This window comes from Pseudopipra pipra, chromosome 5 (assembly GCF_036250125.1).
Source record: "Pseudopipra pipra isolate bDixPip1 chromosome 5, bDixPip1.hap1, whole genome shotgun sequence".
Lineage (NCBI taxonomy): Eukaryota > Metazoa > Chordata > Aves > Passeriformes > Pipridae > Pseudopipra > Pseudopipra pipra.
In genome coordinates, this window is record NC_087553.1 from 4,307,541 (window position 1) to 4,332,721 (window position 25,181).

At 44.5% G+C, this 25,181-nt stretch overlaps 1 protein-coding gene and 1 long non-coding RNA gene across 5 annotated transcripts in view; one reads left to right on the forward strand and one right to left on the reverse strand.

Annotated features, from left to right (window-relative positions):
• LOC135414008 (uncharacterized) overlaps positions 1–25,181 on the forward strand; it is a 220,626-nt gene that overhangs the window by 140,590 nt on the left and 54,855 nt on the right. The window lies entirely within an intron of this gene.
• Positions 121–15,169, reverse strand: A4GALT (alpha 1,4-galactosyltransferase (P1PK blood group)). Of its 4 annotated transcripts, none has more exons than XM_064654194.1 (4): positions 15,034–15,163; positions 4,798–6,433; positions 3,330–3,440; positions 121–2,236 (listed from the first exon to the last, which is right to left on the reverse strand). In XM_064654194.1, the coding sequence occupies exon 4, from the start codon at positions 2,192–2,194 to the stop codon at positions 1,103–1,105; it is 1,092 nt and encodes a 363-aa protein (XP_064510264.1). In that variant the 5' UTR covers positions 2,195–2,236; positions 3,330–3,440; positions 4,798–6,433; positions 15,034–15,163; the 3' UTR covers positions 121–1,102. The 4 variants fall into 4 exon arrangements, with proteins under 4 accessions (XP_064510264.1, XP_064510265.1, XP_064510266.1 ...); XM_064654195.1 differs by lacking the exon at positions 15,034–15,163 and having other exon boundaries at positions 4,798–4,884; positions 4,971–8,748; XM_064654196.1 differs by lacking the exon at positions 4,798–6,433 and having other exon boundaries at positions 15,034–15,169.

Below are 25,181 nucleotides of genomic sequence, written 5' to 3' on the forward strand. Positions count from 1 at the left end.
GGTGACCACAGATGTAGGAACAGACTGGGGAATGAGATGCTGGTAAGCAGTGCCAGGAAAGGGTCCTGGGGGTCCTGGTCAATGGCCAGTGGGACATGAGACAGCAGTGCCCTGGCAGCCAGGAGGGCCAACCCTGTCCTGGGGGGCATCAGGCCCAGCATCACCTGCCAGGCCAGGGAGGGGATTGTCTCACTCTGCTCTGCCCTGGGGCAGCCTCACCTGCAATATTGGGGCACCATAATATAAGAAAGACATTAAGCCATTAGAGAGTGTCCAAAGGAGGACAATGAAGATGGTGAAGGGCCTTGATTTGAATGCGTGTGAGGACACTGAGGGCACTTGGTGTGTTCAGCTGGAAAAGAGGAGACTGAGGGGAGACCTCACTGCAGTTACAACTTCCTTGGGAGGGGAAGAGGAGGGGCAGGGACTAAGCTCTGCTCTGTGGGGACCAGTGACAGGACCCCTGGGAATGGCCTGAAGTTGTGTCAGAGGAGGTTCAGGTTGGATATTAGGAAAAGGTTCTTCCCCCAAGGGTGGTTGGGCACTGAACAGGCTCCCCAGGGCAGTGGGGAAAGCACGAAGGCTGGCAGAGCTCAAGGTGTGCATGATACTCTCAGGCATAGGGTGTGACTCTTGGGGATGGTCCTGTGCAGGACCAGGAGTTGGACTCGATGATCCTTGTGGATCCCTTCCAACTCGGAATATTCTGTGATATTCTGTAAATGCTGCAGAGACCAAGCCAAGGGTTCCTAAAGCTCTCGAAACTGCACGAGAGACTGCTCAGGCCTTGATACACAGGAGGAACAGCTGAGAGAACAGCTGAGAGAACAGCAACAGAAGACCAACTGAGAGACACTGATGAATGGGTACAACCTTCCCTGCAGCACCAAGTGTCCTGAAGGACAACAAGTGAGGCTGAACTCAGGCTCTGGTGAATACTTGAAACACCTCAGGGTCTGAGGCAGATATTGGAAATGGTACAAAATCATAGAGCTGTCACATGAACATCTGCTCCCTGGTCTAGAAAACAACTCTGTGGAAGGTCAAAGGCACTCAGTTTGCTTCAGGTTGGGGAACTTCTCTGCTGCCAAGGGCCCACAGGTCACATTGCAGGCCTTGACCGCTTTTGAGAGTCCTGTTTCATCTTTGCATAGGTGGCAGGGCAGAACTGAGAATAGAGCTGAGCCAGCAGAGCCTGGGAAGGGATCTCTAGCCTGGTCCTGTGGTTCATTTGATTCCATATGTGCACTGCATAGGTGTTCTTAAGGAGTTTGTGAAGCTCCGAGGCACTGATTGCCTCAAATAACTTCTTCCAGTCCTGCCAGGGAATAGGATAAACTGCTTCTGGGTCAAGAGCCCTCACCCCTTTGCAGCTCATGCTCTGAATAGTCCTGGTGGGGCACCACTTCTTGAAGACACGTGTTAGGAGATGTGGGCCCTGGTGTCCCCAGATCCAGGCATTGTAGTTCTTCACAAAGTCTTTCATGCAAAGCGCCATGAACCTGTGCTTGGGCTTAAAGGACAAAAAGGCCCCATTCAGTTCATCCTCACTCTGTATCCCGAGGGAATTGGTGAGGTTCTGTAAGTTCCTAAGCACAATGAAGTCTGTATCGAGGTAGATGCCACCAAATTTCCACATGAGGACAATTCTGCAGGCATCAGACAGGACGGGTAGGAAGTAAGGCTCCCAGTGCCGCAGAGGCCACAAGTACCACTTCTTCAGAGGCGTTCCAGAAAAGAGCTCTGGCAAGTCCAGGGGCCGGATTTCCACGTTGGGGAAGCAGCTCAGCAAGGAGAAAACCCAGTGTTTGGGTAAGGAGGCATTTCCTTTTGCCAAGCCTTTCATGAGCACCACAACACTTGTCCCGGGGTGTGTCCTGGCCGCTGACTCCACAGAGCACGAGAACAGGTAACCTGGGTTAGTCCGCTCTGAGGTCTCCACGAAAAACACGTTCCCTCTGGAAGGAGAGGGCTCCCCAGCATTTGGAAGGGAAAAAGGCACAGAGTGAGCACAGTTGAATTCCCCAGGCAGGTCGTAGAGGCCACTGCCGTAGGAGTCCTCCGCGATTCTCCAGTACAACGTGAGGTAGGCAAAGGACACCAACATGAGGGTGAGGATGAAGAGAGCCCTGTGCTTGTGGCTCAGCAGCACCCTGGGCAGCTTTAGCAGGGAGTTGGGCATCCTGAGCATCATCTCTCCGGCCAGAGCCTGCTCTCCTGAGACTGCTGTCGGGACCTGAATGGAAGGAAAGAAGAAATAGACTCTGATAGACGTGGCAGCAGACCACAAGCCTTGCTTCACGGTCGGGTACCATCTTTATAGGTGCACAACAAACTCTGGGAAGAGCATTAGAAGCCTTATCTATCATCTTCCAGAATTTCAGGCCATTCTGGACATGAGATATATATGCAAAATGACCTGGGGCTACTGAAATAGGAATGCTCCTTATGAACATTCCTGGAGCTCTGTCAACAGACACTGTGTGGAGCTGCTGCCCTGACAGCTAACTCCCATGATGAGTTTTTTCTCCTGATCCACGTGTCCTTCCCCCCAAACCAAACAGTCTCCCAGCCTGTTGAACCAGCAGTTGCTGCCTTTTGAAACCAACCACCCACCCCTACAGAGAGCCTTGGTCATTTTTCATGGCACAGCAGCCTAGTGGAATGGATGGATAGTGGGAGGGGAACGGATACAAGGCAACTCTGGAGGAAGATGCAGAAAATTAAGGACAAGAACTGCCTTGGTAAAGCAAGTTTCAAGGCTGCTTCCCAACCCTACAAAGGCCATGCTGGATATGACCTGCTCAGCTCTTCCAGTGGATCCTGGTGATGGATATACAGTTCCCCTACCCTCCTGCCCTTACTCTCTCTCTTCTTCTGGCAAAAGGGAGGGATGGAGAGGAATAGATTATTAATGATGCAGCAACAAACAGTTAAATTATTCTAGCTGCATTCTCAGCATTTGCATCAGCATTTCTGCCCTTTCCTCCCCATAAAATGAAGTTAAAGCAAAACCAGCACCCTCTGGACCCACCATTGAGGCCCCAAAGGTCAATGCACAAAAGCACATGAAGAAGCAGGAAGGGAAGATTGTGGCATTTTAGGACCAGAAGAAATGGCCTCAAGTTGGGCCAGGGAATGTTTAGGGAGGACATTAGGAGATATTTACTCACTGAGTTATCAAGCATTGGCACAGGCTGCCCAGGAAAGTGGTCACCATCCCTGGAGGTATTAACAGACATGTAGGTCTGGCACTTAGGGACTTGGTTAAGTGGTGGATTTGGCAGAGCAAGGCTTGGGGTTGGACCCAAAGAAAGCAAGAGACTCACCTGCCTCTGCTTTCAAGACACCAGAGAATTCACTGCTCAGCTGGACAAGATTTTTAACAGGTCAGCGTCTCTGAGAGCACCTACAACTCTGTGGTCTGGCACTTCCTTCTTCTGGAAAGAAAAGGTGGGAGATGGAGTCTGAAGTGACAAACACAGTGGTAGGTGTGTAAATTTGCTACAAATTCAGTAACAAAACCAGACAGGAGGAAAAGGTCCAGCAAAGTGCTGCTGCATACCCAAGTAGGGGTTTGGGACAATAAATATCACTGATCACAAGCAGCAGGAGAAAACAGCTGAAGATCTCCATTTTCTCCTGATTTACATTATTAACAAGAGTAGAAGAGGTAAGATTCGGCAATACTAGCATTCAGTAGGCGACTAATCAGTCAGGCAAATAGAAACAGAGTGGTGCCAAACAGGGGTATTTAGGGGAATTAGTTTTTAGCGTTTTACCAACAACGTTAGAGCTCCTCCTTCTGACCTTGCAGGGAATGGCAGACCAAGCACATATGAATATTTGAGGCAAGATGAGAGCTGCTTCTAAGGTGTTTAATTTCTGCTTTTACAAACCTAGTGTGACTGTCCTGGTCACTCCCCAAGTGTAGATCTCTGAAGCTCAAAGTGTAGATTTAATGAGATATATTACAGTAGATGAAATAGTAGAGCTGAGTTTATCTTCCAAAAAGTCCAACAGCTTTTAACATTGTGAAATAAGCTGTGCAAGTGCACAAAGTTTAATTGAAGGGTTCTGTCACCAATGTGCCAATGTCTCCCTCAAACTCCATGTAGTGAAAGTGGTGCCATGTTCTTAACAAAGTTAAAAAGCAGTAACTTTTCACAAGGAATATGTTCTTTAAAGAAACTTCTGTCTGAAAGGTGCAAAACATTTAAGTGTCTTCTCTGCTTTAATCTCTGTTTACCTTTTGGTAAAAGGTTGCATAATTTAAAAGAAATAAAATAAATACAATGCAATAGTAAAAGCAGAAGTTCCGTGAGACAAACCAAAAATGTGCAAAATGTAACAGAGAACTATATTATGCTTGCTATAGAGAGCTATAGGTCAGTTTGGTAACGGAACAGAATTTTCCATTTCAGATTAATCACTCCTCAGCTGTGGGGGGAAGGAAAAATCTCTGGTGAGATTTTTTTTCCTCAGTCATTTTTTTTAATCTCTGTTGAACAAAAGCCTTGTTGTTCTATGATTTTTCCAACACACCTCCAGTCTCTCAGATTGGCAACTATGGAGTGTTTCTACACTTCCTCTAGGCAATAACACATCACCTGGTCCTCTAGCAACACCCTTCCCTTTGTGGTAATATCTCTTTCCAAAAGTTACCTGTCAAATTCTTTAAAGAAGAAAAATGGGTGACTCTAAGTGCCGTCTCATCATTTACCAACTTGCAAGGATCTCAAATGATCCTGAGTATTTCTTAGTGAAGCTCCATAAGCACAAATAAAACACTACAACCTGATGTCTTCCATGTAGTGTCAGGATGCTGGGGCTTCACTGTGCCAAACCAAGGTCCCTGGGAATGGAGCTGTGAAGGGTTTCATCCTGGTGGGAACACCGAGCAACGCGGTGAGCGCGGTGGAGGGAGGAAAGATGCACTGCAAGGCACAAAGGGGAGCAGGAGCACTTACACACAGACCTGGGTAGAGAAAGGCTGCCAAAATGAGGAACCCAGTACAGTCTGCAGTCAGATTCTTTCCACTCTAATACAGGAGAATCATATTCAGCACCGTGTCAAGAAAAGTTTCCCAATGGTTTTTTTGTAATCTCTTTTGGGTCTTCTTTACCTGAAAGGAGCAGTTTTGCACCTCACAGCTTTTAGCTTTTTGGGAAGCAGACCACATAACCCCCTTATGAATACTTAAGATGGAAGGGAAGGCAGAATTTGGCTGCAGAAAGCTTCTGGAAAGGGCAACCAGATAAAAGGGAGATGTTATCCGTGAGTCAGCCAGGAAACTGATACAGCTTTGTGCCACCAAACAGTAGTTTCCTATTACTGCATGTCTGTTGAAAGCCATGCACACTCCTTGTGTGCATGTGCATAAAATTTAAGTCTAAGCATTACTTAACCCTCACAGCTCAAGAGAGAATACTGGCACATGGCTAGAAGAGGAGCATCTCTTTGGAAGGAGATGCACATCCGAGGAGACTGTGAGAATAAAGACCTCAGAATTACCTGTGGTCACAAAGAGAGCAAATCTTGCTACCCCACAATACCACTGTTAACTACAAATTTGTGCAAGAGTTTCACAGCAGGTCCTGCACTGAAGATGCTGTCCTCTTTTCCAGGGAGTCAGTCACCCATGGCATCCAGCAGCATTAATAAGTGAAGAGATAGAGTGCAGTAGAGCATATTCGTGATTAAACACTTCAAGCCTATTAGGCTTGAAATTTTTTTACTTTGTCTAATCTGAATGATCCTTTTTTTCTCTGTTTTTAAAATCAAGAGACATGCCAGAAAGGAAGGATGGTCCAACAGCAGGCTACACATGGATTCAGGGGATTTCTGATTATTTTGCTGTTCTGGAACAAGTTTCTTACAGACCAAGGAACAGGTCACTTAAAACTGATGTGTAGTCTCACCTCTGATTTGAAATGATAGTGAAGTCAATGTCTGAATTTCTTCAAGGATTTCAGGGGTTGTTTTTCTGTCTCTAACACAATCTTTCTCCTGTTAATGTTGAAGAAGTAGTTTCCTATCTGATAGAGCAACATATTGATGATTGGATGACATTAACCCATCCACCTTGCACAGATGGGAGGTTTTATGCAATTGTACAAAAAATAAGAATGTGAACATTTTGCTTTTTAACAGAAAAATCTGAATAAAGATGATTATACTTAATTCTTTGCTGGCAGGGCAGTGGTGGAATCTGAAGTTCCACCAGACAGCATTTAAAGTGTTGGACAGAGTTCCCAGCCCCAGCCGAAGATAATTTTAAAAGCCAGTAGAGACAGCAAAGAAGTGAGTTGGTAGCATATCACCTGTTCCCCAGTGAAAGCACCACCAAAAATAAGAATTGTGAGTCTGTTCCTGTGTTGCTAGCTTGTTCAGATTTCAGGGGTTTTAAAGTATTTATTTGGTCAGGAGTGTCTGTGAGAGAAAAAAAAACAAAACACAACCTCAAGATGAGAGCAGAGGGAGGAATCACAAAGCCAGAAGACACAGTCCAAGCTCTTGACAAGCATGGGAAGCACAACCCTTAGGGAGTTAAATGACAGTACAGCTACACTGATTTACTGAGGGTAAAGTCTCCAGTCTCTCCTGCCATCACACACTAGACCTTGATCCAAACCACAAGGGCACTGCCAGCAAGGCACACCCAGCACTAGGCACTGCCCATCTGGCCTCACCTCTACATATGGAACATCTGCATGGTTTTATATGGTAACTGTGACTGGCACAGAGGCTTCTCCCTGTACCAGTGACCAAACAAATCAAGACGGAAGTAGAATTACTCCTAAGCACCTTGTGCCAATATATCTGCTGATGTCATGACAAAGGCAAGGTGATGGCTAATTGTTGTTAAGCAAGTGGCCCCAGTTGCTTCCTCCTCAGGCTCTTGATGCTCCTCTGAACCTGCTGTGACTGGCCTTGTACCAAAAGGCCAGTTCTGCTGAAGGTTTTGATTTTCTTCCTTGTTTAGCTCCTCAAATTGGTGACACAGGCACAAATATTGGCACAGAGAGATATTCTAGAACAGGCATCCAGGAGGCTGCATCATTCTAGTGTCACCCAACTTAGCTCCATGGTAACACCAAACTGGACACCAAGGCCTTCACTGCAGAACTTGGCCCTGTGAAAGCCCTGAACAGGAAAAATTTCATTGGAACCACTCTTGGATGGATGGAGCAAATGCCTTGAGAGTCAGTAGAAATCAAGTGAGAAAGAAAACTTGGGGCACAGGTACTAGCTGCTCCCTGAACTACACACGTAAAACTAATTCCTGGCAGGCAGACTGTTGCTCAGTCACCATCATGCTGTCCTGCCATTTTTGTGTGGCCAAGCAGGGCATATGAACAAGAAAAGGGCATTCACATACAACTCACTAGTCAGTGCTTCCTCCTACAGTGCCAGTGACTCAAGACACTGATGGAATTGCTACAAGAACCCAAAACAGGGGAATCTGTGTTACTTAATATTCGCTCCTCTGACTTCCACTGCAATGAACCCCATGAATAACAGTGCAAACCGCTCTGAGTTCAGCAGAAGCTAGAGAGCGTTCCCTCAGGGTTAAGAAGCATCCAGTCTATTCCAAGAAACCTCTCATGCATTAGAAAACAACACATTCACTTAACTAGGATAGTTCATTTTTAGCCAAAGCTTCCAAACTCCCCTTCTTTCAGCAGCATTACTAGTTTTAGGTTACTACAGTTACAAGAGTTTTTTCTTATGCCTCTTTGGTATTTTCTTATGCCTCTTCAGTAGGTGCTTTCTTCCCCCTCTCACCACAGTGTGATAAATAAATAATCGTGATTCGTGAAACAAATGGGTGATTACATCAAAATAAAACAAATGGATTGTAAAACTTAATTACACCCCCCCTAAAGAAATAAAACAGACCCTTACAAGGTCAAGAGCCCTAAAACCTCTTTACTCTCCTAAGAATAAAATATAGTAGAACTGTTGGAGGACAGAAATTGTGTGAACAATTTCTATTGCATTTCTGCGACCTTTTGCCTTGGCATGGCTGGGTGCAGACAGTAAAAAATACTGCGCCACCAATATGGCTGCAGGCCTTGTGCCAAGGTGAAGAAGGAGTTTTTTTGGCAGAAAAACAAGTTTTATGGACACCTGCTGTGGTCCAATTGGTACTGTACAGCTCAATGTGTTTTCCTTATGTATCCAATGTAACCTGGAAAAGAATAACATCTCTGTGTCACAAACAGCATATAAGTTGTCTTCCCTCTAATAAAGCGTGATCACATTGACCTAAGAGCATTCTGTCCGTCCCCCTCCACCATTATAGAACTTTAAATCTTTAGGCGCCTGTTCGTCCAAGAATGCATGAATTATGACCGGTTGTAGAGATAACACTTTTAGCTTTAGCTGTAAGAAGACCCCTATATTAAATACTTAGCAAAAACCTGTAGAATGTATATGTATATAATTAATATGCATGAAGTAGCTAAGATAAATACTAAATGTACCCTGTAGTATGTGTGCAGATTTGGGAAACTGGTCCCCATCTCTGTCACCCAGCCGGCTGCTTGCTTTTTCCATATAATAAACTACTATTCAAAAACTTATAGAAACTTGAGACTTTATCAGAATTGGTGACTTTCCCGACGTGATGTTCTCCAAACCCTGCTGGGTTAATTAGTACTCAAAATGGGGGGGCCCCCGCTGAATTCAGCGGCATATTTCGAGTCTTTAATTTTCCACAGGACTGGAGTAACACGTTATATAGTTATATGGTAAAAGCAAGGATTGCTTCCAGATTGCTGCAGCAAAAAGGGCCCATAATTCTCATGCACAAAGACGCAAGGAAGAACGACGGACTGTGAGTATTCCCTGGTCGGGTGGATAAAAGATGTCAGAGTGAATGAGTGAATGAGATGCAGCTTTGCTGCGAAGTGATTGCGGTAGCCCTTTTAACTGCGTTTCTGTCTCTTTGCAAACGGAACAGCCAGTGACCGGGCAGAGTGAGAGAATTGGTGATTGGACCTCTGGGGTCAGTGGAAAAGTCTTAAGGAGAGACCTTTGTGTCAGTGGGGAGAATTTAGAAGGGATCCCAGAGAGTCGGTGGAGAGAATCTAGAAGGGACCTCAGAAAACTATGGGGCAAGGATTCAGTAAGAAAGGTAGCCTCAAGAGAAAAGGGAGCAAGAAGGCATTGCCCAAGCAGGCATTGCTGGATATTACCACTACCAGTCCTTTGGGAGTAATGATATTAAATTGGGAAGATATTGAGAATATTAGTAAGTTAACCAAAGAAAGACCAATAGAAAAGAGATCAAGAGAAGCGAAATGGGAACTATTAGGTAGCTTATCTCTCCCCTATAACCCTTCTTATCTTTTACAAACTCCCTTGGTTGTAGTTCCCACAGCCCCAAGAAATACTCCCCCTCCCTCTCCACAACTCCCCTCAGCTGTAAACCTCACGGCCCTATTAAATCAGGGGTATGGAAGTCCCAAAAGAACTAATGCCCAAAGAAAAAACAGACAACCCTAAGAAACTTTAGAGCCTTTTTAGTAGATCAAGAAAGCTCTGGTGAAGAAGACAAAAGTTTAAAAACAACGAAAGAAATAGGGAAACTGATAGAAGACCTCTTGGGAGTAGCTGAACAATTAAACAAATTCTTAGGACTCGATTGGGAATGTAACTCAGCCCTGACTGAGTACTGTACTTCCTTGACCCAAAGAACCAAAAAGGCTGTTCCCCATGAGAAAAATGTCAAAAAGGCATTTAAAGATCAGCAAGAAAAAAATAAAACCCCTATTACGTGGTTAGAAAGACTAAAGAAAAATTTACAGCAATATTTAGGCATTAGTCCTGATACACCAGCTGGCCTAATATTGTTGAAAGTCCACTTTATAAATTATGCCTGGAGTTATATTAAAAGAGAACTAAAGAAATTAAATGGATGGGAGAAAGGGGAGCTCAAAGACTTACTGAGAGAAGCCCAAAAAGTATATATAAGCAGACCCAAACAAATTGTTTCAAGAGACCAGGCAGTAAAATGTTTTTATTGTAAAAGAAAAGGTCATCTAAAAAGAAATTGTCTGAAAAGACAGAGAGACTTGAAACTATTTGAATAAAATAAATGAGATTAAAAGTGTCAAGAGCTCTATTTTCCAAGAATAACACACTGTAACCAGCTCTTGACAAAACTGAATTAAAACCTCAAGGTGAAAAATATAAATTCACAGTAAAGACTGAATCTAATCGAAAAGATATAACCAAAGTTCCCCAAAATTATAAAGCCAGTAAAATTACAATCAAAGTGATTAGAACAAAGAGAAAAAATTCACAATACCTCTTGAAAAACAAGTTTAAATTTTGCAGTTTATTTCAAGCACTGGAGAGAACAACTAGACCTTCTCTTTTGCACTACCAGCCCACACGAAACACACTGGGATCAGCCTAGCAACCCGTCCGAGCAGTGCCCCAAACCCTGTGATAAACAGGGCTCACACTGCCAGTGCCCCCCGCGCTCACCAACGCCAGACCCCCTCTCAGCCCGGCTGCCGGCGGCCTGCCCGTGCTGAGCCATCTGCCTTGCCCTGGCACACGAACTGGGGGCACCGTGTGCCATCGCAGAGCCAGTGTCCCCTCCCGACACACACCTCGGAGACACCGCGGAGTGAACTGCCAGCTTCAGCTCTTGGCTGCTTTTTCTCTGTTTTCCCCGAGCAGGAGGAGGGAGGAAGGGGGGAAACTGAAGAGGGGTCCTGCAGGAGCAGGACGAGGGAGTCTATAATTTTGGTGACTTGAGAAAAGTTATTTCTGTAATATATTTTGTCCTTTAGAACAACAAACACCAGGTCCTAAAAGTATGTATATGTATGCAGTTGAATGTCTTCACCCATATTTGCAGTTAAATTTGGAGAAGGTTTTGAACGGTGATAAAGAGAAAGGAGGAGGAAGAGAGAAAGTGATTGATTTATGCTGTGTTGGAAGCCCTGCTGTAGTGGGTCTGTGGTTGTGTTTGTCAATGTAGTAGGAGAAAGCATGTGAGGTTTTTTTTACTGTTAAAAATTTGATTTTAGAGGAGCTGGTATGTGTTCGCAAGTGATAAAATGGATTATTTTGCTTACCTGTGTCTCAAGTTTGGCACTTTTAGAGATCCTCACTCATTAAACAAGCTAACATGAGAAGGGGGAGGATGCTGTAGTGAAATAAGAAGGGGAACCACTGCTTTACTCTCGATATGGGTTGGAAATTAACTATTTATAAAAAGTTCATTTCAGCAGACAGACCTGGTAACCAAGCAAAGACACCAAAACTCGGACTGGAGGTGGTATGGATGAAAAAGATTTTTGTGCGAAAATGAACAAATACCAATCTCCAAAAAGTGATGCATATACAAAATTGAAGTGCAATTTTGAATAATACTGTCAGAACACTAGATAATACCAAGACTATTATATTTGTCTTTTGTTATCTTCTGATTTGTAAATATTCTGTCCTGGCAGTTTAACAACCTTTTGTACTTCCTGATTACTACAGCTATCCTGGGAAAAGGGGAGCAGGGAGAGAATTTATTAACTCCTTTGTACCCGGGGGTGGGAGAAGGGGGGGCTAGACTGAATCCTAAGGGGCTGTGCTGAGTCCTAAAAGGCTATAAATAGCCCCAAGATCCCCAATACAAAAAGGCTAAAAGAACAAAAATCAGGAAGCATAATTCTAATCAATACAAGAGCTGCATTTTAGGTATTAATCAAACTTTAATACCCACTGCTGTAAGTTTTGTATCGATAAGAGGAGCCATGGGTCAAACAGAAAAAGCTCATTTCTTGAAACCTTTCAAATACAAATTAGGAAAGCAATTTGAAATCCACAGATTCTTATACATGCCAAACTCACCAGTTTGTTTACTGAGAAGAGACTTATGAGAGCCATTGAAAGTTGAAATTAAATTTAACAGAACAACATACAATTCAAAGTAAAAAGGAGCAGTTGATTGAGATTTTAAATCTTGCCCTAATAGAGACTCAAAGTTCAAGCAGCATACATGAAGAAGTAATGGATCAAAGTATGAGCTTCAGGAACTCCAAGAAGAGCAAAAATAACATTGTCAATTGAAGTAAAAGTTAAATTAGGGGCACAGCCAATAAAGATTAAACAATATCCCCTAAAACAGAGAATCAGGAAAGGATTCAACACAATATAGAAAAGTTTATTAAACATGAGTTATTATTAAAAAATATAAATAAAAATATAATACTCCCATCTTACCAGTAAAAGAACCTGATGGGAAGTATAAGATAGTGCAAGATCTTAGAGCAATAAATAAGATAACTAAAGGCTTGCACCCCATAGTAGTAAATCCATATACACTGCTGACTAAATTAACACCAGAGCTAAAATAGTTTACTGCCCTGGATCTAAAGGATGCTTTCTTCTGCCTGCCCTGGAGCCCCGAAAGTTAATCACTATTCGCTTTTAAATGAGAAAATCCTTGCACAAGAAAGAAAATCCAAAATAATATGTTTTGAATGAACTGTTAACATACTAAACTGTCTCAGATTAATTGAGTAGTAAGAGCTATACAACAAGTCTCCTACCTCGATTATGAAATCACTGCAAGACAACGAACCCTAAAAACAGCAAAGAAAGAATCTATCTGCCAGACTCCTTGGCCACAGAAAAAGGAAGAGCTCCAAACATTACTCAGAAGAACCAAATAATGTCATGTATAGATCTACAGCTATGGACTTCTAGTAAAGCTCCTGTGTGAACTCATAAAGGTGAGTCCAACATACTCACCTGGGGTAAAGAAACTGATAAAGCTTTTCATAAGCTAAAACAACACTGATGAGGGCTCCAGCCCTTGATTTAAATCATTGGCTTTCACCTCAGTGCTTTCTGAAATACCAAGCCACAAAATAAATCAATCCAGCTTTTTCTTCAAGAAGCCACCAAAAATACAGTTGCACATGACTGCTTAGAGACAATAAGAGCAACGTACTCCAGCCAACCAGACTTGAAAGAAGAACCCCTGAAAGATGCTAAAGACTTCTGGTTCACAGAAAAATTTTGTCTAGAAAAGAGGATATAAATCTAGATATGCAATAACCACAATAAATGAAGTAATAAAGGCAAGAGCCCTCCTTGTCAATACCTTAACTCGAAAAACAGAGATTATAACACTTCAGTTGCCAGAAAAGTTGCTATTATGCATTGAAAAGCTCACCAAAAAAAAAGGGTGCTACTGGCCATGAAAGAAGAAATGCCATGGATGATCGAAGGCAAAAAGGGCAGTAAAAGCAGAAGAAAGCAAAGTCCAATATTTGATCCCTGATGGTAAAATTAAAATTCAGTAGTCAAATACAGAGCCTAGATACTCTAAAGAAGACTGAAAGTTAATCCAGAATTTAAGAGGAAAAATAGAAGAAAAACAAATGACAAGACACCACTGGGTAAGTTAGTAATATCCTCTTCTATTTTATGAGCACTTATCATAACAGAACACAAGAAAACACATTAGGAGCAGAAGCTCTATACAAATATCTAAGCCAAAATATAGTAACATGAAATCTCTATACCATTGTGAGACAGGAGACGCATAGCAAAATTCAACTAAGACAAATAGAAAAAATAATTATCCAAGACAGAAATGGCAAATCGATTTTTAGAACTACCCAGAAAAAGAGGGGTATAGATATTTGCTTGTTCTCACTGACACTTTTTCAGGGTATCCTTGGCGTATCCTTGTCAAACTAATCTAGCCAGAAACATAATAAAAGTACTATTAAAAATTACATTGTACATTTATAAAAACAACTTAAAATATTAAAGAGCTAATCCTCGAAACAAGCTTGTAACCTCGAGAGGCCAATTCGTCGTTATACCTAGAGATTATACATATGTAAGATCTTTTAGAAGGTGAACCCCTGGAGCTGAAGTGAAAAATCTATATCAAGTGATGCTAATTACACAAACTGCAATCAAAATTAAAAAAAGCAACTTCCTTAAATACATTACACCAAAGTCAAGAAAACGCCAAGATCTGCAAAGACAACATCGCCAACAGAAAATTTAAAATAAAATTGACATAAACCAACGAATGGAAACTTAAAGACATTTTTGAAACTTTTGACTCTATTACTGTATACAATAACTAAGACAAAATATACAAAGTTAATATTATAAAAATCAAAAAGTCACAAATCAGTAAGTTAATAATAAAAAAAAGGGAGGGAATTGTGATAAAGAAATAATTGTAATTCATGAAACAAATGGGCGATTACATCAAAATAAAACAAACGGATTGTAAAACTTAATTACACCCCCCTAAAGAAATAAAACAGACCCTTACAAGGTCAAGAGGCCTAAAACCTCCTTACTATCCTAAGAATAAAATACAGTAGAACTTTGAATCTTTAGGCGCCTGTTCATCCAAGAATGCATGAATTATGACCGGTTGTAGAGATAAGCCTTTTAGCTTTAGCTGTAAGAAGACCCCTATATTAAATACTTAGCAAAAATCTGTAGAATGTATATGTATATGATATAATTAATATGCATGAAGTAGCTAAGATAAATACTAAATGTACCCTGTAGTATGTGTGCAGATTTGGGAAACTGGTCCCCATCTCTGTCACCCAGCCAGCTGCTTGCTTTTTCCATATAAAAAACTATTATTCAAAAACTTATAGAAACTCGAGACTTTGTTTAGCACAACAGCGAGCATTTCTACAGCTCCATTTTGATCTTTCTTGCTCGGACTCAATCATTTTCCAGGGCAGGTCTGACTGGGGACACGACCGCCAATGGCACCCTCCCGGCTCACCAGTTCTGCCTTTCCACCCTCCCAGCCAAGCCAGCCCGTCACTGCTGGCAGAGCAGAATCCCACATTTCTCCGTCTCATCTCACCCTTTTCTCCTCGTCCTCCCACTGTGCTGCTGCCACTCTCCTGGACCCACAGCTCCAGCGTCCAACCAGTCCTTCCGAGCAGGATGGAGCCCTTCAATCACAACCCTCACAGAGCTGCGCAGGGACCCGAGAGGGGCTCCCCATCACATACCTCGGCCCAAATGCCTCGCCCTCTCCAGGAGGGAGCCCTCCCTGTCCGCAGAGCCCTGACTGTCAACACAGAGCCAGCTCAGGGCTGCCCGGGAGTCTCTCAGCCCGGGGTTCCCGCTGCCCCCTCCGGCGGGCAAGGCGGCTCCGACTGGGGGCCGAAGACACACTCTGCTCGTGGAAAAGTTCCCCGTGGAAAAATACACCTTTTCCCGAGCGCGACGGGAGGGAGAAGCCGCCCAGCCCCAGCTCACGGGCAACCCGAGACCCGCGTCCCTGCCGCAGCCCCCTCCGTGCTTGCCGAGACGAGCGGCTTCATCCACCGCCCAAGCATCACAGCACCCACCCTCTTCCACCCTCCTCCGCCCTTGCCCCCCGGGACCGCCCCGCCGAGTCTGATCGGAGAGAGCCGGCGAGAATGTCCCCGGTACCCGCCTGAGCCGCCCCCTGCCCCGGCGTCACCCCCGCGACGGCACGAGGGGCAGCCTCTCCCCGGACACTGCCGCTTTCGGCGTTTTTAATTCACGACGTATCACTTAAAATTGCCGTAAGGCTTTCCCCTCCCCCCTCGCTGTCTCCTTCCCACCTCAAGGAATTTGTCCTCGGACCAACGCGTCTTATTGCAATTGCACTTGTCGTCGTGGGTGGTGCACCTGTCGGTGGCTGGTGGGACGGGCACGGGGGTGAAACACACCGTGGTCAGAGACCTCCCGACCTGAGGAGCTGCTAAACTACGGGCAGGAGGAGCGGCTGGGGAGGGTGGCAACTTCTCACAGCGGTTGGCGAGGTGCGGAGATGATTTACAAAACTGATGTGAGTCACTAAAAAAAAAAACCAAAACAAAAAATACGTTTTCCCCGCAGTCTACTGATCTGAAATTGCCTCCCTCAATAATGTTAAACTATTTCTTTTGTAAGAACAGCTCTTAATCAAATTTGAAGTTAAAATGGATTTCAAGATGTTTTTGTCTGCCCAGCTGAGTGGAATTTAAATTAATGAGACAAAGTTGCTACTGAAGGTGTCACTGCTCACTCTTCTTGGAGCGAGCGTTTGGACGAGATGATCTCCTGAGATCCCTTCCCATCCCAATCTTTCTGCATTTCTGAGCTGCGCGGGCAGCACCCTCAGCAGCCCGTTGTGCTGAGCCCAGGGATGCTGTTCTTCACCTGGTCCCTGGGTCAGAGCAGTCACTGGATGAAGAGGGAGACAGGACTGGGATTTGTGAAACTGGGCTGGTGCATTCAGGGACAAGCAGATGGATTGTGAGAGCTGGTGGCGCAGGCACAGAACCTGCACTTCTTTGTTACTGTGGAACGGTAATAAAGTGGGGGAGTGTCTGAAGCCCAGAGATCGTTTCAGAAGGTTGCCGGAGCCAGGATTTATCTCCTATGGGACGACTACAGCAGGGATTGTAAAGTCAATCTCTGGACACGGAGATGTATCTAAGCAGTGAAATTCAGATCACACGTGTGCCTCTGGGCTGTTTTATCATTCTTTCCTGAAGCCTGCAGGGGCAACCCCAAGGATGCCAGCCAGCCCCTCTCACGGATCAAAGCTGGGAGGTCTCAGAGAGCCAAGACAGGAGGTGGGAGGCAAATGACCTCCCCCCAAGCCACCCTACAGAGACAGCAACATGCAAATCACCCTCCAAAGCACCGGCAGAGCAGCAGCATCATCATCTGTGAGCTAATTTCAGAGCTGCGAGTCACCCGAGTAAACAGTTTTCAAGTGCTTTTCGCCTGGTTTTGGTTTGGTAAGTGGTTTCTTATGACATCTCTCAGTCAAGGAGGTGGTTTCAGTTTGAACTGGGAGAGCCCCGGGGAGGGTTGCTATGACACTACAGGTGGCTCATCCTCATCTCTGCTTAAACTAAGCCGGTGAGCTGCTCAGAGACTCAGCCCTGGGCAGTCCTGCTGCTGGAAAGGTCTGCGTGTCAGGTGCTGGTGCTGGAAAGAGCTTCCACAAGAATTATTCCTATGAAAGCAGCATAATCAGCCACTGGTCTCTTAGCCTGGAACATACATAAATGGCTTGTGGAAGGTGATGTGGTGATTAGATTGGGATGTCCTACGTCAGGAGTGAGGTGGGGGGAGAAGGTAGAAGAGAAAGGACACAGGCTGGAGCAGAGAAAGCACATGCCAAGGGTTTTGGGTTGCCTGCCTATGAGAAATAAAATAATCCGGTTTTATTATAAGTAAATTGATTTAAGTGGAAAGCAGAGGGTGTTGGAATTTTTTTGCATCTTTCATTTAATTTCAGGAATTTTAGGTGCCTCGTGAAGATTGTAAGGTGAAAAAGCCCCATCAGGGCTTGACACCAAGGGAATTTCGCGGTCGAGGTAAGGTACAATATATAAAAATGAAAAATTTACTCTGGCCACGTGGTAGGTCTTTGTATGCAAAAAGACCCCCCTGTGCTGTACAGGGGGGTACGTCATCAATCAATCAGGCAGGAGGGCGACACCCCCCCACCCCCACCCCACCCCCCCCCAGGTTGAAAAATTACCTTTTAAGGTAAAATACCTGTTACCTGTTGAATATTCAACATCTTAGGTGACCAAGAGTACAAAGGGTGCGCCGTTTTTGTCTGGCTTAATGCCACAATGAGTAGCAGCTTCAGTTTGGAGTGCTGAGACCTGTGCACCTGTGTCTACTACGAATGTAACCAAAGATTTAAAAGGGCCGAGAGGAAAAGTGATTACCAAATCTCCCTGGTTGTTTTCTGTAAGCTTTCTCTCATTAACCCATTGGTCATTTTTTGGCTTATTTACTTGAGAGCAGTAAGTCCAGTTTCTTGACTCAGAACTGGTCAAACTGGTTAGTCCGGTTTCTGGAGAGGCTGAGGGGATCACAGTGTTGGACTCCTTAGGGGGGCTGCCCCTAGGGGGTGACTCGTGCTCTTTGATCTTATCCCAGTGCTTTATCAAGTGTTCCAAATTAGCAGTGGGTAATTTATCCATCACTTCTCGAGGAATTCCTTTTGCAATACCTTCCACCCACAAACTGTATCTCTTTCTCCTGCTAGATGACACATTTTGATGAAAAATACCTGGTGAGGCAGGTTTTTGGACCTTCCCTGCCCTCCTGCTGTGTATTCTCTGGCCACTCGTACCAGAGAGCCCCAGCTGCTGACCAGTAGCTATTAATTCTTGGGCTATCTCCAACCAGGTTATCTCTAGTGGAGCACCCCTTCTTCTAGGTCTGGGGGTTGCCTTTATGCACTCCTGTAATTGTTTAGCATAAACTTTTAGTGCATCAGGCAGGCCTCGAATTAAGACTGGAAATCTCTGTGGATCCGCCTCGAGTTCCACTGGGGAATTTCATTGTGGGTCTAATAATTTTGTATGCATTAATTGGATGCATGCGGTTTTTTGTACACTTTTTACAATGTGGCCAATTGTGGGTGTTTTAATCGTGTGAGGATCTCCCCTTTCTATAGGGTCTAACCCGCCTGCCCAGTAGGCAGCTCTTTGGGTCAGGGACCATGGTGCTTGGTTATCATTTGTGGTCAGGAAGACCCCTGGGCCCCAAAATTCTCTGGCTTCATCTTCACTCAACAAAATCCGATCCCCTCCGGTAAGGGACACCCTCCACACATATTCAGTCTCTGATTCGCTGGCCTTCCGGCTGTATTTCTCCTGAATTTTGGCCAGTGCTTCCCCTGTGTATGGGGCAGTCCATGTGGTAGTTTGCCGATCTGCTCCTTGGCCAGTGGTTTTGGTTTTAATGAGGGGATGCATATGTATTACCTTGTCCTCTGGATAACTTTGCTTAAGTTCTTCCAGTTCCCCAGAGGGGTACAGGGATTTGTTAACATCTACCGGTCTAGGGTATTTTAAATTGATGTCCCGTAATTCACAATTTTTCACTTCCAGTATCTTTTTAAGCCTTTCATTTTTTCCTTCCTCATCTTGCAGGGCTGACCTAAGCAACAAGTTAATCTCTCTCTTCCCTGAACTGCCTTACACTCAGCAGTTAACTGCAAGCGTTCTTTTTCTAATTGCTCCTGTAATGCCTTCATTGACTCCTGAAAAGATCTTATCACCTCACCTGTAGATCTCTGAATAGCCGATCTTTCTTTTCGCACAGTTCTAAGGACAACGCCTAAAACAGCACCTACAAAAAGCAGTCCTAAACCAAAGACAAACATCAGGAGGGAATAATCCCCATATAACTCAGCCTGGGGTGTCATTCCTTTTGACTCAATCATTAACCCAGCTCGGGTTAATGTCTTTCTTCCCCTTAACCCTCTGAGGGTCGGCTTGACTCTCCCCTGGAAAACCTTTCAACAGGTCCAGGTACCAGAGAACCTTTCAACAGGTCCAGGCCACACCAGGAAACCTTTCAACAGGTCTGATGTGCCCAGGTCACACCAAGAGAAGAAAAATTCTTACTATAATTTTACAGTGAGGGGATAGTCACCATTTGACTCACCCTCGGTATCAGTTTTAGACTACACCGATTACTCCACCACATCCAAAGGATCCCGCAGACTACGCCAAAAATGTTATGACCTGCCCCAGGAAAAGGGGAGGGGGAGTAACCCAGGTTTTTATCAATAATTCCCTTGGAGTGGATTAGAGTGAAAAGACACTGAATAATTGGTGCCTGAAAACATATATTGGTAAGGTTTACTTTAACAATTCTGTATCAACAGGTATGCTAGCATTTTGGGTGTTGTCATATAACGATGTGACATAGAGATAACCTTTGTTGGGGGGGGGGGGAGAAAATGCATAGGGGAGAGAAAGACACGATAAGAGTAAGGGAGAGCAAGAAAAAAGAAAAGATGAGAGTGGAAAAAACGTATATAGTCACCGCCCACGGGGTCCAGCGATGACGCTTGGTAGTTGCCGCTTCCATGTCTGTCAGTTGAAGTGGTGGCCTTGATCTGCTGGGGGTGAAGAAGGGAAGCCCCCACATGCCAAGAAGTTATGAGTTATTATATCCATGGTTAGTGTTCACGGGCCACGCCTCAAGCCTCCGACCTCTCCTGGGCCTGCGCAGAGTTTATGTGTCTGGCCTGGTTCCCACCTTCAAGATTGGGGAGGGGGGGGGGGGGGGGGGGGAGATGGGCTTTGATGGGCCATCAGAGGTCCTGCCTTTTCAGGGCTTGACACCAGCACTGGAGGCAAAAGTCAGCAAACTTGGCTCCTCACTGGAGGGAGGGATGGGCCCAACTGTCCATCCAAGATACAATGCAAAAGTCAAAAGCCTGCAAGTCTCCCAGAATGCATAAATCATCAATCATTTCAGTCTCTGACAGCAACCACCAGCTCTTTTCTGGTCTCCTGACAGGAGCCAGGTTGCAGACTGAGACCTTAAACCACCTGCCTTTTTTGTGCTATGATACCAAGGGGATGGTATTCCCAATCAGTCACAGTGGGATTGAAAACAGAGTGTGTTCCCCATTGCTGGGCTTTCTTGATCAAATTTCTGTGAATGAATGGCTTTGCTAGCAGACACTGTTACCTATAGACCTGTGTATCTACAGCTGGCTGCAGGGAGACCTGGAAACATTTGAGCATGTGGAAATCAAGGCTGTTCATTGCTCCTTTTAGGAGCCTGAGATTGCAAAAGCTTTCCCTGGTCCAAGGCCAAAGTGAGAGAGCATTGAATTAATCACCATCACCAAACTGGGTTGGATCACAGTGTGAAGTTTTGTGCTAGTTGCATCAAATCATTCCAGTTTCCATCATATTTAAATAAATTTAACTATATTCAAAATTCAAATACTGTTTCAAAAGGAATTACTGTTTTGAGTTGGATGGAAAATGTTTGCTTGGAAAATGTTTGCTTAGAAAATGTCAAATATGGAAAATTTGTGTGGACCTTTAATTCCCCTCGCCACATTTCCCTTTACATATTCACTCCTTCCTGCCAGAAGGCCAATTTGAAAGAAATGTCAGAAAGTCCTAAATCACTGGAAAATCCCAAACTAACTCCATCTATTATAGCAATGATTTTCTAGGATAAATTTTTCAGCTAATAATAAGGGCCCAAATCTGTAAAGCTGCAGTCAGTAAGAGGTGCCAGGTCCCATAAATCAGGTGATTCTGATTTGGGCACCGGGATTAAGTTACAAATGCCTAGTGTTTGACTCCCCCGTCCTTGTGTTTACATATATTTATAAACGTTTGTTTCTTATCAGACTAATGTTACCACTCAGCCTCATAAAGTGGAGTTTTCCTGAAGTAAGGAAAGCAGCTGCAGCATTTCCCAGCTCCAGTGCAGCAGGAAATAAAATGCTCCTGTGCTTCACACCTTAACCTACCTTAGGGTGTAGAGGTAAATAGGATGGTGAGGACACCCTAAAACCCACTGATCTGTGTTCCTACATAAATACAGGTCATTATATGTCCTTTGTTCCTCCTTTGTTCAACATGGTCCTTGAGGATATTTGTTGAACTACAAGGCTTCATTACACTTCAGATGTGAATTACTCTTCACTCAGAGGCTTTTTGGAAGTAAAACACATTTAGGATTACAACCATAGATGCAGAAGGGCCTGGCTACCTATTGACCTGGGGTTGTTCTTTCATGGTCTTAATGCACCTTCCAGAAACAGGATGGTCTAGTTGAGGGCTGGAGCTCTGGGGAGCTGGACATTTTCACTTAAAAGTTTCCTGTTGAAGTAGATGCTTAAGCACTGACCTTGCCATGTGCTAGAGGTGCTGGATAAGCCAAAAATCCCACACCACCTACACAAAGCAGAAATTACTCATCTTTAGGATGGGGCAGGGTTAACAGACCCACCAAAGTGCCAGGGAAAAACAGGGCCGCAGATTTTCATTCCCCCTGAGGCAACCAGTGCCAACACAGCACTTACCAAGTTTTAGGGTAAGTATTTAACAAGCGAAATAAAGTCCTTTTGTTCACACACATTGCTGCTGATGTTTACTGAGGTTTTCCCGGTCTCCAGCAGGCTGGGGGTAGCTGATGTTAATTACAGAACATTTTCTACAAATCATCCTCTCCTTGAACTTTAATGGTCTTTCAACAGCCCCAACGTCCTTCCTGGGCTTTGTGTCAGGCCTAATTTTGTTTGGTTTTTCTTTGAAAAGCAGAGTGGGTAGCACAGGCATAATATTTGCTGTTACCTCTAATTATTCATCCCAGGCACCTCAGGATTGATAAGGAAGGAGCGGGCATGAAATCCAGAATGGTTTTACATAGTTGTCATAGAGTCAGCAAACACAGCAGGACTGTGTGGCTCTTAGTCCTGGCAAGTGAGTAACTTGTGTATTTACTGGTGATAGCAGCCAGGTCTGGCTTAAGCCCTTGGTATGACAACAAAAAGAGAAGGAATTGCCGGCAGGTTGAGGGCAGGGATTGTCCCACTCTGGGAGCAGTGGCAGCAGGGACTTCCCCGCAATGAATCAGCACTGACAGCACTGACAGAGATTTCCCACCTGGAGCCATCCCTTCTAGTCTTCCCAGCCCTTCTAGTCCACAAGAGAAGGCACAGGTCCTAATAAAGGCAGCTGCAGCTCTTTCCAAAGTGTCTTAAAGCAAGCAGGAGCTGACCTGGAAGAGCCTGTGAACCATGCCAGCTCCAAAGGAGCTTCCCAGTGGGCACTGAGGTGGCTGGGGCATGTCAGAGGCAGAAGCCAGTGCTTTGCGATGTCACTGTGTCCAGAGCTGCCTTCTTGCACACTTACATGCTCTGCTAATAAGTAAAACTAACAGTGGAAACACCTCCTGCCCTCCTGGGGCTTTGGGAATTCCAGGTATGCGGACATCTCTGGTTCCTAGCTATTATCTTCCCAATTTTGGACACTAGAACAAACCCGGAGCACATCTCAAACACATCTAGAGCACACCTGGAACACATCCAGAACACGCCTAGAACTTACCTGGAGAGCAGCTGGACACACCTCCAGCACTCCTGGTACACCCCTTGGACTATCTTTAATATCAAAACCCCTCTTAGAGAAAACTGAGGAGAACAGAAAGGTCCAGAACAACCATACAAAATCCAAAACTACAAATGAAGAAGTGGTAGAAACTTATCCTTGTCCTTTTATCACTCCCTTCCTTTTTTTCTCTCTGAAAGCAGGGAGCCTGTTGAAGAAGGTGCACCCTTAGGAGGTTTGCAAACCAGAGGCCAGACTGTTCTTGCATAGTTTGCAAACAGCACAGACACAACCCCAAGCACCACAAGGCTCCCTGGAATGCTGCAGCAGGGCTACACTTCTCTATTTTCACATCTTCTTGGGAAGAAACCAGTGTTGCTTTCCATGTAAAGGAAAAGTCTCACAAAGCTGGAAGAGAATCACAAGATCATAACTCTCTCTGTGGGAGACTTGATGGCTGCGCTTGAAGGGAGCAAATTTAAATTCACCAAGAGCAAATTTAAATTCAGAGCACTAAAATTAGAAGTAACACACTCTGACAGTCCCCGCTGATCTTGCAGGAAGACAAAGGCAGTGGTACTGTGTGTCTGTAAAGTTGGGAGCATCAAATTAATGCTTGTTCTGGTGTTTTAATGACTGATTTAAAACATTTTTTTTTAACTCTTTCAATTTAATCAACAAAAAAGCCATCTCTAAAATACAAAGTATTATTAAATAATCCCTCTCCCCTTATATGCAGTATCCTTACTGGATTTTAAGAAGGAGGAAAGCTTAACTTGAACGGTTCACAGGTGCTGCTGCTGTCATTCAGCTCCAGCTTGGAAAAAGCAAGGTGTAGAAAGGTAGGAAGAGAGAATTAAGGGGAAAAGAGCTGCAACAAAACACAACTGGTGATCACTGCCAAGTTTCACTTGGAAACCTGTCCCCAGAGCAGATCTGGAGCCTGTGATCCTTGCAGCAGCATCAGTCCTTTGCCCGTCTGACCAGAGACTGACAGATGTGTGAAGGCAACGGATGAGAGGAAGGAAAAGGCCACACAAGAAGGCAGGAAAGCGAACCTACTTTTAGGTTTAGAGTGTTTTTCCCTTTGACCCAGTCCAATCAAATCCTGCCATGGAATCCTCAATTCCCAGGAGACTAGAGGAGTAAAAGCTCTTCCAGTGTTCTCGGCAGCCCCTCCCCCCACCTGTACTGGACAAAATGCAGCAACACCTCATGGGTTCCTTCAAGACAAAAACAGGTGTGTTGGGGATCAAGAGCTGTTCACCCAGCCAAGGGAGTGCATTAGCAGAACACAGGTTGCCAGAGAGAATCTGCAACAAGAACTCCAACTGATGAACTTCACAATATTCCTGAAAATACTGAATTGTTATCCACCTGTAAGAGTGGACAATTACATTCTGTGGTGTAATTTTCAGACTCCAGCAAAGAGGAAAAAGTTAGAGTGTTGCACAAGCTTTTTTGGCATTTAAGATAACCCCACAGTTCTTTCCTCCTAGAATTTCTTCTTCTTTTGTACTGAAAATATAAATTTATTGTGTTTTTCCATCTGTGAGTGGTTTGCTGAATTGCAATGATGCATAAAGGCCACTGATGCCTTAAGCCCCTAATGGTTTTTTATTTTTCTAATACTGGTAAGCCTTATAAGTTTTATAAGTGGATTTTAAAAGCAGTAACCCCTCCCTCCTTTGTCCCTTGTCCCTTTCCCTTTCTCTCTAGCACCCTTGTTTACACATTCCTTAACCCTCTTACCCCATTCTATGCTCCCTATATCACTCATACCCCTGAATACAGCAGAAATGTTTAGTCTTTTGTCAAGGCGAGGCCTAGATTGTTGGCAGAACAGCATATTGGGGCCTAAACCACAGAATACGGTCAAGAATGAGGTAACTATGTTCCCTTTGTGCTCTGATGAAGATGAAGATGAAGATGGGATGAACAGGGGGTCCCGAAATACACCTCAGACCCATTTCTCAGGGGGTGGACCCCGGGGCAGACGAGAGTAAAGGCCACAGGGTGGACACATCTGGGTTTGGATGGATGGGGTTATAAAATGTAACATCTCAGGCACTGCTGCGGGCATCTTGTAACATCTTAGCCTTGGCAAAATAAACCCTTTCTTATCTCACCCCTAATTAACTGCTCTGGAGATTTTTTTCAGCACTTAAATCCCACGGCAACACCACACACAATTATTTCCCTGTAGGTGATGCCACACAAGAAACCAGGAGAGGGAACAGGAACAGAACTACACCTTGCTAGACTTCCCCGCTGTTAATTTAAGCATCTGCATCCAT